Source organism: Megascapheus bottae, chromosome 9 (assembly GCF_031878675.1).
Source record: "Megascapheus bottae isolate mThoBot1 chromosome 9, mThoBot2.hap1, whole genome shotgun sequence".
In the NCBI taxonomy this organism is placed as follows: Eukaryota; Metazoa; Chordata; class Mammalia; order Rodentia; family Geomyidae; genus Megascapheus; species Megascapheus bottae.
Genome location: NC_143517.1, coordinates 30,987,969 through 31,006,911, shown reverse-complemented (window position 1 = coordinate 31,006,911; position 18,943 = coordinate 30,987,969). Strand labels below are relative to the sequence as shown.

Sequence of the window (18,943 nt, the reverse complement as noted above, 5' to 3'; positions counted from 1 at the left end):
AACACAAAAGGATTCATACTGTTACTAAAAATGATTACCAACAAACAACATAAAGAAATTTCCAGCCCCATTTCCTTAAGTTTTGTCATTTAGTAGAATTAGAGACTTGTTTCTAATATTAGTTTGCATAATCCTTTATCTTAGCTTAAGGTGAAAATAGTCTCTTTTGTTTTTTAGTCAGCCATGGACATTGTCCCTGAGCTCTACAGCTCAAGAGTAAAACCTTACCCCTCGAGTCTCAGCACTATGTCTTGTTTTCCAGTAGTTGGAGATAAGAGTCTCACATTCTTTAGTGCCCAGGGTGGCTTTGAACTGCGATCCTCAGATCTCAGCCTCCTAAGTAGCTAAGATAACAGGCATGAGGCACTGTGCCTGGCTACAGTCTCATTTGTGCTGGTCTGAAGATGAAAACACTTAAAATACCTTATACATAAAAGCATAAAAGAATCAAATGGTGAAGATTTATGAAGTCTTTAGGAGAGATGTTCCAACTGAGAGCCAGTAAGAAAATGGGGCCATTCATTTTACAAGTAAAAGGAAGGAAATTTCACAAATATAAGCTTGCAAGAAGAACTCATGAGGCCCTGCACCTGCAATCCGAGCTACTCAGGAGGCTGAGATCTGAAGATTGTGGTTCAAAGCATCCCAGGCAAGAAAATCCATGATACTCTTATCTCCAATTAACCACTAGAAAACCAGAAGTGGCAAAGTAGCTCAGAGGAATAAAGCCCTAGCCTTGAGCTGAAGAGCTCAGGGACAGTAAATATTGTGACTATATTGTAACAATCATCAATGTAATTTAATAAAATGAACATGGCTGTTATATCCTACATGTATAATGTTCAGCATTTTAGTGCTTTTCTAACAAATGAAGTATGTTTTACACAGATGAACTAATCAACATTCTGACTGAATTTCATGTTTTTATCAATTTAATTGCCCTCTTGTATGGCAAGAGATTGTGATTTCCTTCCATATAAATTTTTCATACCTGCTTCACTAAAAAGTGACTTCTATTTTTTATTATATTTTGCTATCAAGAGTTGAAATCATCAGAATACTGGCCATTCCCAAAATTCCCGTCATATTCTCATCATATTTTCTCAAGTATACAATAAACACCAGTTCTTTCCTCAAAAGAAAAATGTCAGAGTTTTAATTTTGCATTTCATGACACTATTCCATTCTCTTATTCCTGTTAGAAACCTTCCAATATCACATTTTCTGATAGTCCTCCTTCAACTTTAATTTTAGTCATAAATCAGACACCATCTCCAGTAACCATGATGATTTAATCCTCTCTTCCTTCTCCTTTCTCTTATATTTGCTCATTTTATTTCTCCTTCAATTTCTCTGCTTTCCTATTCTCTTCCTCCATGTAATTTTCCTCCTCACCCTACTCCTCCAAGCAACTGTGTCCCCCAAACAACACAAAATCTAGGAAATTAAAGATAGTTTTATTTAAAGGCTCTAAGGTGGGAAAACAGTTTAATTCCATGAAGAGACTCGAAGTAATCATTTCACATGAATGTGCATTGCACAATTTGCATGCAACAGAAAATTCAAGGGATGAGTCATGAGTACAACAATATACAATGCGGATTAAATAGTGATCATCTTCAAAGTCTTTGGTGCTTCTTCTAGCTGTCTTGAATTAAATAAGTATTCTATATATTATAACAAAATCACACTTATCTATAAACAACTCGATAATTTTTTCAAAAATTCAGCCATGAAACATTCAGTAAATGATCCATGCCTATAATCTTAGCCAACTAAGAGCTGATATATGGAGGACCCCAGTTGGACTCCAGATGTGATAGAAATGTTTTCTAGACTCCATTTCAAAAATAACCAGTAGAGTTGAGAATGTGACTCAGTGGTAGAGAGCTTGCCTCCCATGCATGAAGTCTTGGGTTTGATTCCCCAGTACCACATAGACAGAAAAAGCCAGAAGTAGCACTGGGGCACAAGTAGTAGAGTACTAGCCTTGGGCAAAAGAAGCTTAGGGACAGTGCCCAGGCCTTGAATTCAAGGCCCAAGATAGACAAATAACAACAACAACAATAATAATAATGATAACCAGCAAACAGCAAGGATACAGACATTGCAAAGATGTAGAAAACCACCAAGCAGGTGGGAGACTCTTAGTTTACCACAGTACCATCAAAAGCAAAATAATTCAATTAAATCAAGTAACATTATTTTGAAACTCACAATTTCTTTAAGATGGCCAGAAATTCTGCAAACTTTTCTGGAGCTTCTTTATCTTCCAGCAAACCATGTGCTCTTTTAATATGAATAGCTATATTGTGTGAATCATCAGGTTTGTAGTCGTCTGTTTTTTGGACAATTTGTGTTCTGAATAAGGAAATAATATTTTAAGATATTACACAAAAATTAAGAATAGGAACTTTTATCTCACTGCCAGCAGTAGAAATATTTCTGCTCTGAGGTAATCTGGTATTTGATAACACAACCGTTTTCAGGATTTCAGAATTTTTTTAAAATTAGCAGTAGTGTAGTTCTACTTTTCACTTTGTTAAATTAGAAATTGGCATATAAAATATTTCACAACTTGTTTGCAGGTGTTATAAGTCAAGCTACAAAATGCCTTCCAGAATATAAAAGGTTCCAGTTACTCAAGGGAAAATTTCACATAAATGAATATGGCTCATCTATTTATACTAAAAACACTTGTTTTTCAGTGTTTTTATTATGGAGGTTGTTTCCCACTGATAAACTATGAACATCTCAGAGATAACCTCCATGCCTAATTCAATAGTATGTTACATAGTTAATATGTTACATAGTAACATATTATAGTTATATAGTCTATAATCTATAGTTTTATGTTACATAGTATATACTAACAATCTATAGTTATATAGTAACATACTATAGTATATTATATAGTTAGTTCCCCAAGAGATGTTATGAATAAATATTCCTATTATTTTTTGCATTATAAAGTATGAATTCTTATTAAGGTATCATTGAAAATTTAAGGGAAAGGATCCCAGCATGTTTTTTCCAGAGATTTTTGGAAGTAGATTTTTATCAATGCGTGTAGTATGCTTGTACTAAGAAGATGATTATCATCTTAGGAGCTATAAAAATCTAGATCAAGCACTAACCATGGGTTTTATTTTTGTTTTTTTTTTTGTTTTATACTTTTTTAGTACATATTTATTAAAGATCTATATACTACTTTTAAAAGACAATTTTGGAATTGCATATAAGATTCCCTGGAAATGAAACAAGGGCATACTAAATCCACTAGCACAACAATGTTCATTGCAGCACTATTCACCATAGCAAAGATATGGAACCAACCTAGATGTCCCTCAGTTGATGAGTGGATCAACAAGTTGTGGTATTTGTACACAATGGAATTCTATGCTGCTGTCAGAAAAAAATGACATTGCCCCATTTGTTAGGAAATGGAAAGACTTAGAAAAAATCATATTAAGTGAAGTAAGCCAGACTCAAAGGAACTTAGGCTCAATGGTTTCCCTCATTTGTCATAACCAGTAGAAACCTTGGGCTCTACTAGCAGAGATCTTCAATAGAGCAAAATCTTGATACATAAGGCCATATAGTATGAAGCTAATTGAAAGGACCTCCAGGATATTGAAACAAAAGCCATATAATGAATGATTGTTGTCCTTAATGTACTATGTTGTCTCTCATCTCCTTTGCTGTCCCTTGGTTATCTCATATTGTTATAGTATCTCACTTTGTTATCTGATATATTGAATTTATTTGTATTTGGTTATTTGAAATTTGATAGGGAAGGGGGGAAAACCAAGATGGGTGGGAGGTGTGGTGGGGGGGAGGGTGATGGGTACCAAGACATGTGAAAGGGTATCAATGTATATGAATTAATGCACCTTCTATCTGGCAAATATCATGTAACCCTTTTACTAATTACAATAAACAATGCAAAAAAAAAAGATTCCCTGGAAATGACATGATTCTTGGTTTCTGTAGCTTGCTCTGACTTGTTGGTCTTCAAGTCTGGTCATGAGATTTTTCAATTGTAGTTTATTATATTGATGTGTAATAGTTCGTGATATGTGTACCATGTATGTACATGATATGTACCATGATGTATTTTTATGTTTCTATTTGGATAATTAGTATGCTACTGGATTTTTCCAAGATTGATTTGGTAGTTGTTGTTGTTGCTCAATTGTTTATTTTTCTTGTTACTTGATTTTTTTGCTTTAACATTTTTGAGCTAACATATTTCTAATATAGGAGTTTTCTAGCATTTTTTTGATACATACACACAGTGAACCTTGAACAAATTCGCCACATCTACCGTATGTACTTTCGTCTCCCCCCTTTCCAAACGGTATTGTTTGCATTTTATTATGTTGATAAATAAGTTGGCCAATGTTCTCTAAATGACTAATATATCTTAGAAAATTATGCATTTGTAAAATCTATAATTCAAAATATAATTTTCATGGTTAAAAATGGCTGGAAATGGATCATTTTATACAATAAAAAGGATATATCAACTGGGTGCCACGACTCATGTCTGAAATCCTACCTGAGATCAAGAGAATCTCAAAATCCATCTCAACCAATAAAACTGTGAACCTGGTGGTAGATGCCTCTGATCTCAGCTTCTACAGGAAGTATAAATAGAAGGACTACAGTCCAGGCCTGCTCAAACAAAAACTCATACCATGGGGGTATGACTTAGTGGTGCACACCACACACACACACACACACACACACACACACACACACACACACACACTCCTCCAAAAAGCTATAGACCTTTCTTTAATTCCAAGTCTTTCATTAAACTCACCTCTTTTGCTAAATATAAATTTTGATATGTAGTAATTTGAGCCAGAGTAACATAAAGACACTGTATCATGTTAGCTAAAGAATTTTTCCAAACAATTATGAGTATCTTTCACTCCAAGAATGTAAAATTTAAAGCTTTATCTCGTTCTAAACAAGAGTGCTGCATTGTCACACATGTTGCCAAATATATCCAAAGTTAAAATTGAGGACTTAAAGGGCAACTTCCATTATGAGCATTTGACAGTAAACATTGGAATTCTGTCAGTTTTTTTTTTAAGAAAAGAAAATTTGAAGGTTAGACAGAAGCAAGCAACATTTTTCAAATTTCTGTTAATGTTTACACCAAACTCAAAGACTCCTCTTTTAATTTCAAAAAAGGCAATAAAAAATGAGCAGTTAAAAATTAATGGTTGGGGGCCAGTACAGTAGTTTAGCCTAGTGGTAGAGTGCTTGCTTAGCAAGCACAAAGACCTGGGTTCAATTCCTTGGTACCACATAAGTAGAAAAAAGCCCAGAAATGGTGCTGTGGCTCAAGTGGTAGAACTCTAGCCTTGACAAAGCCTAAGGACAGTGCCCAGGCCCTGAGTTCAAGGCCCAGGACTGGTAAAAAATAAATTAATGGTTGGAAGGGCATAAGTGGCTCACACTTAAAATCCTAGCTACTTAGGAAGATGAGATCTGAGGTGGTGGATCAAAGCCAGTCTGGGCCAGAAAATTCTTGACACTTTTATCTTCAAAGAGCTAGAAGTAAACAATGGCTCAATTGGTAAAGTGCTAGCTTTGAGCACAAAATCTCAGGGACAGTGCCCAGGCACTACATTCAAGCCCCAGTACCAGTCACACATACAAAAAAAATTAACAAATGGACTGGCATGAATTTTTTTTTAATGTCAGGGTAATGTATAGAGGGGTTACAGTTACATTCATCAGGTAGTAGGTGTAAGGTCTGCCGAAAGGAAACTCCATGCAGTTCAGGAGAAGAGGATTTATTGTGTGAGGAAAGAGCAGACTCCTGCTGTCCAAGATGGAGTCAGGCAAGCAAGAAAGCTTATGGCGGGAAGTGAGAGATTATACAGGGTGAGGGGTATAGACACAGGAGAAGTGGATGTGATCTCAGAGGATGGGGAAATACCTCAGTGGGGACCTCCACTGCCCCAGGCATGCCAATTGCCAGGGTTACAGGTGCTGGGCGGGGATTTCCAGGGTGCAGGGGGCCAAGGAAAGAAGTCATTGCTTCCAGTCAGACCTAACAGTAGATACATTATCCCTTCTCATATTTTTTTGTTCCCATTTCTCTCCTTGCACCCCTCCCAATCATCGTGTTTTTCCCCCATTCCCTTTCCAATTTCAAACAAACATATATACAACATACCAGGTAACAGAGTCAGATACAGTAACATGTGATTAACCATAAGAGCAAAGAAAGAAAAGAGAAATAACATAGTACATTAAAAACAACAATCACACAAGGTAAAGCTCTTGTTTCCATATTCTAGAGTTCATTTCACTTAGTCTCATCCTATATGACCTTATGTACATAGTTTTTGAGCTTTTGTAATCCTCTACTAGGAGAGTCCTAGATGTGTACTAATTATTACAAATGAGGGAAACCATTGAGCCTATGTTCCTTTGGGTCTGGCATGCATTCTTTAGGTTAAAATAGTAAGACATTTATCAGAGTAACATGACAAGTCATATGCACATGGAAAACAAGGTAAGATTATTAGATTTCTCTTCTAAAGCACAATTTAAATTAAAAGAAGCTCAAGTTACAAAATTTAAAAAGCTAGGGTACTCAAAGTACTTAGAAAATAGGAATTAAATACCAGGTTCCATCTTCAGCCCTAGCTTAAATTCTTTCTGTTCACAAAGCAATTCAAATAAGTATCAACTATCAACCAATAGCTAACTATCAACTCTTAACTCAGGCATAAAGATGTTCATTATCTTCTTTACTCAGTTCTCAGGTAGGAATTATTTTCATTTTTCCACTTTAAGCACAGTTGCTTTTCCATCCCCCAGAACATTGCTGAGTTAGTCACATACCTGAGTGATGACCACTACATTACCTCGCTATTACCACAACTTATTTTGGTTCATTTTAGTGAATTAACCCATTGTTACTTGGATAGTTTTCACTGAACTTTGTATCTAGCCCCACATCCACATCCACATCCATAGACAGCCTTCCTAGGTATTCATGTCCCTGCCGATGATTGCTACGAATTGCTGGTAAAACCAGAAAGCATCACCCTATTGATTTAGTTATAGCATTACTTAAAAAGGATTTTTAATTTACTGAGAAGAATTTAATGCAGAGAAAATGTAGCCTGTGAGTTTTCTGAATTTCCCTTCTTTGCTCTATAGTAACCTCCACAAGTAGACCTGGGTACTAGAGGGCTAAATTAAGTAATGAATGGGGGAAAATGCCTTAATTTGTGACAGGGTAAGAAGACAATTAGGAACAAATTACTTGCCACCATCATACATAATTTGAAAGAAGTGCCAAAATTTCAAATATCTTTCAAGCCAAAGAATATACTCTCTAAGAAACAAAAATGGGAATTTCTTCATCAAATACATGTGGTCTTTGGTGAATATGATTCATATGATAATGCATCATCATTCATTCTGCAAATACTTCTGAATTTCAGAATGTGAGTCATCTATATCCTAACCAGTGGTGTTGCATTTGTTCCTCACAGAGATACTAGCAAAGATTTCTTTGCAGAGAGGAATAATGCTAGTGAGTGTCTACTGGCCCCTTAAATCTAGATCCAGGTCCCATGAAAGTCAGCAGAGGTGATTTCAAGAATTTCCCAGGAATTCATTCTGATATCACCTCTGCTTCTTCCTTCCATATATTTTTTTAATTCAGAAAATAAAGGCAACTTTGTTTTCAAAAAATAAAGCCAATATCTTCTACTCTCTCAATAACAACAAAAATAAAAATAACGCCTCACAGCACATATAACTGTAACAGAGTTTAGCAGACTGAAGATGCCCTAAAGAGGGGTTGGATCATAAGTGAAACAGTGCACTTAAAATTTATTGGCAGTTCTTCCCTTCCTAAATGTCTTCAGTACTACCTAATACCTTATGGTTTCCCCTAACTCAGTTACACATCTTTCTCCCATTATATCATGGTTTATTTTGCTTCTTGCCTGTCTCATTTTTTCTGCACAGCTTCACTCCTCGATTTTCCCCACAAGTCTAAATTAGAATACCTCTACCAGGCCAAACAATTCAAACCTATCAGCACCTACATGTACATTCACGCCACTAAAATTGTCAGGAAGAAAGCAAACTAACAGTACCATCAGTTGCATTTATCATTAGAATAGCATTTTTAAACATTCACACTTGAAAATTTCTACTTCAGTACAAAGAAATCCTATGTCTGTAGGTGTTTTGTACAAATGGCCAGATCTTCATTTCAATACTGCCTTGCACTAGCTCAGATTTTAACGTTTTAACAACACAGGAAATGATTTAAAATTGGCCCTAACAGGCAGGACCATGGATGAAGCAATTCAATTTTCCTTATCTTTCTTCGGCTTCCCCTCAAAGAATTCCCTAACTCTCCAAAACTTTGCTCTCATGAACAGGCATATAGTGGTTCTTCAGTATCCCATGCCTGCCCATTTTATTTTCTTCTCTAGATATCCTTCCTCCTTTTAATTTGGCCACCTTTCTACACCCCCTCCGCCCAGAAAACCTACCCATCTTAATTCGCAGAACAAAGATAATCTTTATCTTTTGAGAATTTTTTTCAACAAATTCTTGGCAATATTAGAAAACTGGGCAATCAGAATATGATTTAAGATTGTATTGGCAGCATTTGTATAATCAACAATGTGAAGAATATGATAGATGGATGTTCGCTTGATCTCACATACTCTATCCCTTCTCTTGGTCAACTTTGACATGTTCTGAAATTGAAACATTCCTTATCTAAGGAAGCCTTTCTTGCCCTTTCAGTATACCATCAGAATGCAGCCTCCTCCATTTCCTGTGGCCAACCTCTGGTACTAAGCATTTGTCAATACTGCCAAGCTCTCTGCGTAGGGTGTATTTTTCACAGTCACTAGTTAATAGGTAAATGTTGTTTGAATGAATAAATAAATTCTAGGGAAAGAAACTGAGTCCATAAACGCAAGCCCTCAAAGCAATTTCACACACACATTTACAATTTTTAAATATCACTCTGAATCTATTTGCTCTAGATCTTCCATTACTTGATCTCCACATATTCATCTTTGTTTTCAAAACCTCATTGAAAATACACCTTTAAAGAGAATTGGCAATCCACTTAAACTACATGTGCACCACACATCAAATAACTTTAAATTTTTTTCAGAAGAACACAACAGGGAAGTGTCTCACGATTTAAACTTAGATCAAAGCCACATACAAACTGTTTTCACACTTAGAAGTAAATTTATGACCCTCAGTTCAAGTAACTGGGATATCTGCTTCCTTTGTCTAAAGCTCAAACAAGCAGAAATGGTTTGCATAAAACCTGCTTTGACAGCTTTTAGAAGTGATTGGTAAGTGGGCTTGACTGAGCACTCTGACTTCTGAACCCATAAGAAACATCCTGAACAGACAGCTTCATATCAGGGTGTCTTTGAGTTTACAGGAAGCTTTTAGTGATGTGCACCTGGGGGGAGGGCTGAAAACTGTCCAAATCCTTTTGCTCTTCCTAGATCAAATTATTCTGCTGAAAGTCAAATAACAGAAACTAAGAGAAAATAATTTTTACAAAATATTACCAGTGCCTGGACAAGTTATAAACCTAGGAACTCCTCCTCTCCCCCACAGAAAGCTACCTTTGCCTTAACTAACCCTATATTTAATTCTTATAGAATGTTTAAAGTTATCTATACTAGTTGCACTTCATTAAAATATCTTAAGGAAAAACAACAAAAGATACTTGCAAACTTTCATATCGTTCATAGTAACTATAACAAGAGATCTGATATGAAATTTAATAAAACTAGGACAGTTGTCAAACAGTATCTATGAGAGTTCGTTTGATGACTCCCTTGAGAACAACAAAATCTGCTTATCCTTTACATAATAATGCACAATACTTATATATAAACTACATGTCATATCTACATTATTTAAATACTAAATAAATGTAGACATATACATATATAGTCATATAACATATTTTATATGTGATATTCTGCATTGCTTAAGGAACAATGACAAGGAGAAAATCTGAAGCTAGGCAGTACTTCACACATACCTAGTCAGGAGGCTGAGATCTCAGGATTAGAGTTCAAAGACAGCCTTGGCAAGGAAGACTGTGAGACTAAACTCCAGTTATCAAAAAGCCAGAAGCAGAGGTTTGCCTCCAGTGGTAGAGCACTAGCCTTGAACACAGGAACTCAGGGATAGCTCCTGGGTCCTGAGTTAAAAATCCAGGACCAGAGGCCAGGAGTGTGGTCAGCTGATAGAGTGCTTGCCTAGCATGCACAATGCCCTGGGTTCAGTTCATTGGTACCACATATATAGAGAAAGCCAGACATGGTGCTGTGGCTCAAGTAGTAAGTGTTAGCCTTGAGAAAGTTCAAGAACAGTGCCAAGTCCTGAGGTCAAGCACCAAGACTGGCAAAATTAAGAAAAGATCCAGGACCAGCATCAAAACATGTCCCACTTTACTTGTAGATGTGCAGTTTAGACAAAATCTCACAATTTTTAATGTTTGCTCCACAGTTGGTTGAATCCATGGAATCCATGAATGTGGAACTCATGGAAATAGAGTGTTAGCTATATTAATGATCAAAAGGCCATATAGAGTTTTGTAATTTAATTGATATAAGTTCATAGATGGATGAATGAATGAATGAATGAATAAATAGCCTTTAGTGTAGACTTAGTTTTCCCAGTAGAATATATCCCTAGTAGAAAAGTTATCATCAACTGTGAGAACTGTTTTGTGAACTGCAATCTTTTATATTTTTTGGCCTCTGATGATATTCTACCATATTGTTTATCTAGATAAACAAGATTTTTTATAAATGTTATTGTTTTGGTACTGTGATAGTTTTTTTTAATAAAGCTTATAAGTAGTATATCAAAAAAAGTTATCATCAGCACCATTCATAGTGATACATATCTGTTAAGTCTAGCACTCAAAAGGCAGAGACAGGTCAATCTACGTTTAACTCCACGCTAAGCTACATAAAAAGATAATACCTCAAAAAACACAAGAGCTCAAAGGTACCTCACGGGAAGAATATTTGCACAGCATGTGCAACAGCCTGGGTATAATCTCCAGAAACTCTGTTTTCCTTCAGTTATTCTCTGAAGGAAATATTCGTAAAATATGAAATAATAATGCCTAGGCTTGCTATATAACTTGTATTCCATCAACCAGCAGCATAGAACTAGCTGGTCACATGTTGGAAAAAAAAATATCTCAGTCTCATCCCAAGACCTTTTGATTCAGGATCTGTGTTTTAATTTACTTTCTGAAAAGCAAGGAAGAGTTGTACACACATTAAAGTCTGCAAAACACTGATCTGTCTGGAGTTTGTTGAAAGTGTGACTGAAAAATTAACTTTCTGTCACTGATTGCCAAGTAATACTAACTCTGTAAATACTTAATAATTGCCTTTGAAATAATAAATCCCCAGTGTTAAACAATCAGGAGAACATTAGCCTGGGGCCTTTTTCTGTACATTCAATTCCTAAGTAACAAAACCCATCTTAACTTAGGAAGGAAATTAACAGAAAACTCAGAACTAATATTTTTGTAATCCATAGATGGGTTTCAGTCAATTACATATTATTATTTTTTTTGCCAGTCCTGGCCTTAAGCTCAGGGCCTGAGCACTGTCCTTGGACTTTCTCAAGCCTCAGCACCACTTCCGACTTTTTTCTATGTATGTGGTACCGAGGAATCGAACCCGGGTCTTCATGCATGCTAGGCAAGCACTTTAACCACTAGGCCAAACTCCCGGCCCTCAATTACATATTATTGAGTCAGGCAATCAACTATATCACTTGCCCAAATAAAGCTAATGATTCATCACAACACACCTTTCTATAGTCAAGTCAAGTGATTATTTTTCTTTTGAGCCTGGCCTGGAAAACTTTCATTGCTCTCATTATTTGATGACCTTTTCACACCTCTTCTCATTTTGAGTGCTGCCATATTAATAAGTTGTTCCTTTCTCAAATATATTATTAAATTGAATTTATCTGAAGTCTTTGTTTTAACAGTACAGAGAATTTGTGTTCCTAATCTTCCAGGGGGTCTTTTTAGATCACCATTCCAAATTAACCCACCATTAATTTGTATTTTTCCATTTATATTATATAGTAAGGATGAATTCTGCACAGGGTCAAAAGGGAATTGTTTTCACTCTCATTGATCTCTGAAGTTTTCTTTTTCTGAATCTTAATTAAATTTCCAATTAACTGTCTCTTTGTTATTGGGAGAGTACTGGCAGAGTACCTGCTCATTGGGCCTCAGGAGTGAGTTATCCTGAGAGGTGAGAATCTGGAGTACCAAATTTTATGGATGAATGTTGAACTTAATACAAGAATCATCTAGGAATTTTATTTTTTGAAAATTTACCACCAGTCTAAAACTTTAATTTTTTCTGGTATTGTGGTTTGTACTTGCTTAGAAGGTGTAATGGGTGATCTACTAATTCAGCCATATCTCCAGCACAGAAAGGGTACTCCTTTTAGAATAAAGGTATAATCCACAAAAGCAGTATTGTTACAAGGCCCTGGTGGCTCACCCTGGTGGCTACTCAAGGACTCTGAGCCCTGGAGGATAGAGATCTAAAGCAAATCTGGGCAGAAAAATGCCTAAGTCTAACTAGCAAAAGATCTGGGCTGGACATGACTCGAATAGTAGAACATCAGCCATGAGCAAGATATCTAGACTAGCCAAAGACCCAAGGCCACAATTTTGGAAAAGAAAAAGAAATACTGCTATCCCTAGCCCATCATAATGCATAATAATATATAAAAATTCATATATTAAAAAAACTTTTAATGCAAAACAGTGAAGTAGAATATAATATGGTTCTCTTTTTCTGAGTAAAAATGAGTGAAGGGAGAAGTAAGAGTAAGAAAAAAATCAGCCAGGCATGGTGGCTTACCCCTGTAATCCTAGCTACTCAGAAGGCTGAGATCTGTGGATCTCAGTTCAAAGCCAGCCTGGGCACTAAACAACATGAGACTTATCTCCAGTTAATCACCAGAAAACTGAAAGTGGCCCTGTTGCTCAAGGGAGAGATAGGGTGGTAGTCTTGTGCTGAAGAGCTCAGGGACAGTGCCCAGGCCCAGAGTCCAAGCACCATGACCAAAAAAATAATAAAGAAAAAAGAATATGGCTTTACTTTTACCAGGGAACAGGTGTTGAATTATGTCAGATGCCTTTGTGCCTTTGCAAGCCAATGCTTGTTAGTCATCCATTTTGAATCAAATTTTTCCAAGTAGAGTTTTCATATATTTTGGTTATCAATCCTTTGTATCAGGTGCATGGTCTGAAAATATTTATTCCCAGTATCTTGACTGTACCTTCACTTGCTGTATTGCTTCTTTTGTTCTACAGAAGGTCTTTAGTTTAATGTCATTGGGTTTGGCTATTTTTGCTTTTATTGCCAGTGCTTTACAGTATGTATCCAAAACATGTAATGAAATTTGATTTCTATTTTAATCTAAAAATATTTTCAGATTTGGGTTATTGTTATTGTTGAACTTCTAAAATGATAGGTTGTTTTCCTTCAAATTCTGATATTTCAATTTGTTACAATATTGCTCTACCATTATTCTTTTTAAATTTTTTTGTTTAGGGGCTGGGAGTTTAGCCTAGTGTAGAGTGCTTGGCTAGCAATAGGGTTCGGTTCCTTAGTACCACATACATAGAAAAAGCTGGAAATGGGGCTGTCGCTCCAGTGATAGAGTGCTATCCTTGGCCCTATGTTCAAGCCCCAGGACTGGCAAAAAAATGTTTAAACTTCTGTTAGCCGTGTGCCTTCAAAAACTTTCCTTAATCTAAGTTCAGGTATCAACCTACCATCTTTTCCAAAGCAATCTAATTTCCTCCTGAACTCTTTGGTGTGCAGTCTTATTTTTATCCCAAATGTTCCCATTTATTGACAACAATATTCCTTTATTTACATGGCCTTGTTGATTCATAGTGACAATTCAGAGTCATGGTTTTATACAAGAAGAGATTTCATTGAGCTAGTTTAAAAAAATCACCTCTCTCCTCAACTAACTCTTAAATAAGAGCAGTCTGTCCAGATTTACCACCTGAAGTGCAAAGATAAAACCAACCGTGCTATAGTTATAAAGACATGTATGGGAGACAGTCTTCAAGTCATTATTTAAACCTAAAATTAGCTGTATTCCCAAGCATTTCAGAAATGTGTTCTTTAAAATTCTCTGGCTTTTTGAAGCTAATCTGATGGGCTTTGCAGCCTGATAAATCAATTTGTTTATGTTCTATACTTGCAAGTCCTTGTCGCCCCATTCTTCATTTTCATATTTAAACCCACAATTTAGCTATTAATATTAATGTGATGCCTCCACCTTTTTCTTAAAATTAGTCTATGATATTCTATTACCAAGAGTATTAAAAACAAAGTGCTAGTAGGACTTTCTGTAGTTCTCTCCCTAAAAATGGCACAGCTAAAGGAGTTGACCAGTACTAATAGCTTAATAAAGAAATAGAGCAATTTAAACATTTCAGTGTCCATACTCTACAGACAGACCTAAATTTACAAGGTCATTCGAGTCAACAAGAATAGAATTGGAGTATATTTGGATTCCAACAATGAATAAATGTTTTGGTTTTGAATATTCCTGCAGAGTGATAATGATTTGATAAATCACAGTTTAAACTTTGTATGATTATTCCAGGTAGTCTAATTCTCTAGGGACATAATTTGAAGTCTATAAACAATATATTTTCATCGCTGTTTTTATGAGGATGTACACTAATAGAATTGTACTTGAAAAGGCAGAAGTCCATTCTCTGAGATTGTTGCCAGTTAACTAGCATAATACATTCTATATAATACCTCTCCATGGTTATCAATTAAAGTAAGGTTTCAGGTAATGAAATAGGTTGGTGCTTCCCATGGTGATATCATTCAACCCCTGGGAACATATTTGTTAAAACAATTTTGGTTTTGGTTTTTATCTTTCTATTGTTGATATAAATAAATGAAAAAATGTTTTGATCAACTCCCTTTATAAAGCTAATGAATAGTTTTCTCATGGGGTAATACATTAAATACTCTCAAATATGTATGTGCTGGTCCCTCTGCTAAGAATCAGAAATACAAAGAGTTCTGAATATGCAAGTGAAGTAAAATACTATGTATATAGCTGTAGAAATTATACAGGGTACAATCAAATAGTGAGGACATAGATTGGCTAGAGAGTCCACTAGAGGAGTATAGAGTTGGTCATTTATATACCCACTATAAGATACACAATGAATTGTTTTAGGAATGTTGACCATGGAGAAAGGAGATCTTTCACTCTCTGGTCTTGTGCTGATGTGAGAACCTTATAGTTTTACTCAGATAGAATAACTTGAAAGGAGCATCATTACAGCAAAAGCTAGTATCCCACCCTCAATCACTACAGAAGCAGTCACATTTTTTTTGCTGCAAACCAGAGTAGTCTCATTCTTCACCTTTAATATATATATAGTTTATATAACTATGTAAAATATATGGTATATATTATATATACATTTATATATGAACTAAAGAAGCCCACTCAAACAGATTTCTCAAGTGCTTCATGTTGCTTTGTGACTGTCATTCACTCACTGTCATTCACATATACCTCCACATGACTTCCATTCACAAACAAGATAATCATTGTCAAGGGAAAAGATATTATCATTCTTTTCATAAACACTATTATTCATTGATAAAAGGAAATCATTCTTTGATGAAAAAAATTTTAATAAGTTCTTTTTGTTTATCAAAAAAGTTAAGCTGCCCCTACTTTTCCTACTTGTTCTATGACTGTTCCCCAATATGAAATACCAAATTATTTTGTTTATTCAGTTCAACTTGTGCATATGCATTCAGTGTCATTATTCATAAAGCTCTTTCCCTTACACTTAGACTCATACATAAACACCCACAAACATACACGCAGATGCATGCGTGCACGCACACACACGCATACACACACACATACACAAAACTTTACTTTCAAAAAAAACCAGTATTACCTTGGTTCCTCCAATTCAAAAATTTTAGGCAATATAGGCTTTCTTTTCAGGAATATTTTAGGATATTGCTTGATAAATGTATCGTGAGCATTGGAAGAAGACCTGTTTTAAAAAAGAGAGAATGAGAAAAGAAATCAAAACTTTTATGGGACAATCACTTTCAAATGAAATACCTCAATGTGTACAAATTTTATATCAAATTATTGAATTAAGCCCTCAGGCTTTTGTTTCTGTTGATTAAAGCTGTTACATAATAAAACACAAAATAATAGTCCCTTCAAAATGATTCACAATTAGCTTATATCCATTACTAAAAATATATTTATCTGAATCTGCAGTGATTTGTGGAAAAATCTCATGTCCTGTTTTTGTAAGCCATGAATTAAGAAGAAGTAAGTACTGATTATGATAAATGAGGGAAACCATTGAGCCTAAGTTCCTTTGAGTCTGGCTTACTTCACTTAATATGATCTTTTCTAAGTCTTTCCATTTCCTAACAAATGGGGCAATGTCATTCTTTCTGACAGCAGCATAGAATTCCATTGTGTACAAATACCACAACTTGTTGATCCACTCATCAACTGAGGGACATCTAGGTTGGTTCCATATCTTTGCTATGGTAAATAGTGCTGCAATGAACATTGTTGTGCTAGTGGATTTAGTATGTCCTTGTTTCTGGATGGTTGGGTAAATGCCAAGTAGTGGAATTGCTAGATTATAGGGGAGCTCTATGTTTAGTCTTTTGAGGAACTGCCATATGCTTTCCATAGTAGTTGAACGAGTTTGCACTCCCACCAACAGTGTAGTAGTAATCCCTCCTGGCCACATACCCTCCAGCATCTGTTGTTATTAGTTTTCCTGATCCTGGCCACTCTAACTGGAGTGAGGTGGAATCTTAGAGTTGTTTTGATTTGCATTTCTTTTATGACCAGAGATGTTGAGCATTTCTTCATATGTCTATAGGCCATTTTAGTTTCTTCTTCAGAGAAGACTCTCTTTAAGTCTTTGGCCCATCTTTTAATGGGATGGTTGTTACTTTGGAGATTAGTTTTGGAATGATTCAATTTTTTGAGCTGTTGATATATTTTAGATATGAGGCCTTTGTCCGTTGTTTGGTTGGTGAAGATCTTCTCCCACTCTGTATGTAGGATTCCTAATTAATTTACTAGCTATGTCCTTTGCCATACAAAAGCTCTGCAGTTCAATGCAGTCTCACTTATCCAGCCTTTCTCTGATTTGTTGTGATTCTTGGTCCTTATTAAGAAAGTTTTGACCTATGCCAAGGAGGCCTAGTGTATCTCCTATTCCTTCTTGTAAAGTTTTCAGTGTGTCAGCTTTTACCTTGAGGTCTTTGATCCATTTGGAGTTAATTCTAATGCAAGGTGACAAAGAAGGATCTAACTTTAATTTTATCATAATCAGTAGAAACCTTGGGCTCTCCTAGCAGAGATTTGCAACAGAGCAAAACCTTTTTACATAAGGCCATATACTATGACACTAAATGAAAGGACCTCTAGGATATAGAAACAAAAGCCATATAATGAATGATTGTTGTCCTTAATGTACTATGTTATCTCTCATCTCTTTTGCTGTCGCTTGGTTATCTCATATTGTTACAGTATCTCACTTTATTACCTGATATATTGGATATATTTGTATTTGGTTATTTGAAATTGGATAGGGAAGGGAGGAAAACAAGATGAAGGGTGGGGGTGGGGGGAGGGAAATGGGGATCAAGACATGTGAAAGGGTATCAATGTATGTGAATTAATGCACCTTCTATCTGGCAAATATCATGTAACCCTTCTATTAATTACAATAAAAAATATATGAAAAAAGAAGAATGAAGTAAAAACAGCAATTTTTCCCAATTCCAGAAAATTATTGAAATAATTTAGGATGTATTTGAGAAGCGAAAATGTCTACTTTTTTCCTGGTACATCATAAACTCCAATTGTAGAGCCTGAATGGACTTCTCTACTTTCAAAAATATGCTCTGAACAATTCTTCTGTCTATCCAATTATTAATCTGCTGCAAATATTAAAATGCCAATACTGTAGAATTTGAACAAACAATATTATTTAGATATGATTGAAGAAAATGATAAATGCTGTTACTATAGAGATATATTGATCAGGTATCTAATTTTGGAACTGAGGCTCTCAGTGGTATACTAGTTGCTTAGAATGTGCAAGACTCCGGGTTCAGTTCCCCATACTCCATACTGCTTTGCATCTGTTAGTTTTTCTTCCTTGTTATTCTGACCATTTCAACGGAGACTTTCCAAAGGTCTTTTTCCTCTTGTTTAGGAAATTCTGTGACTATTTTTTCATGATTTTATTAGGTAATTTTTTATTTGTCTTTTTCTTTTGTTTTTGGTTGGTTAGTTGGTTTCCATGGTGATGGAGTTGCGTTCAGGGCTATGCACTTACTAGGCGGACACTACCACTACTGTCATCCTCTTATCACTTGATTATATCCCAAACATAGTAGAAAGATTTATATTGATTTGTTTCATTACATATTTATACAGCCCAATGGCATGCTACATTTTAATACCAATGCTGCACATAAAGAAACTGCAAACTTAATCATTAGCCTAGTTCATGTAACTAGTAAATTGGAGGTTTTGGTACAGATGAAAACTAAATTGACTCTAAAGGTTCTTGTAACTGCTGGGATATATTCTGTGCAGTTAACCACTCCTTGTTAGTGCTTGTTTCATATAAACACAGTTCCAGACAATTGACATGCTGTAGGTCATGTAATCCTTCCACAATGGCATTCGTTAGATACTCCTAATATCTTCATTTTGCACATGAAGAAACTTTGACCTAAACAAGTACAAACGTCTTCCTCTACACGTAGCCCATACTCTG

The 18,943-nt window shown here is 35.5% G+C and overlaps 1 protein-coding gene across 1 annotated transcript in view; it reads right to left on the bottom strand.

The window, feature by feature from the left end:
* The window catches only part of Cnbd1 (cyclic nucleotide binding domain containing 1), a 245,832-nt gene that overhangs the window by 206,643 nt on the left and 20,246 nt on the right, over positions 1 to 18,943 (bottom strand). The window contains exons 3-4 of the mRNA XM_090338696.1: positions 16,064 to 16,165; positions 2,218 to 2,361 (exon numbers count right to left, since the gene is read on the bottom strand). Coding sequence (XP_090194822.1) covers positions 2,218 to 2,361; positions 16,064 to 16,165 — 246 coding nt within the window. The remainder of the gene's footprint in view (positions 1 to 2,217; positions 2,362 to 16,063; positions 16,166 to 18,943) is intronic.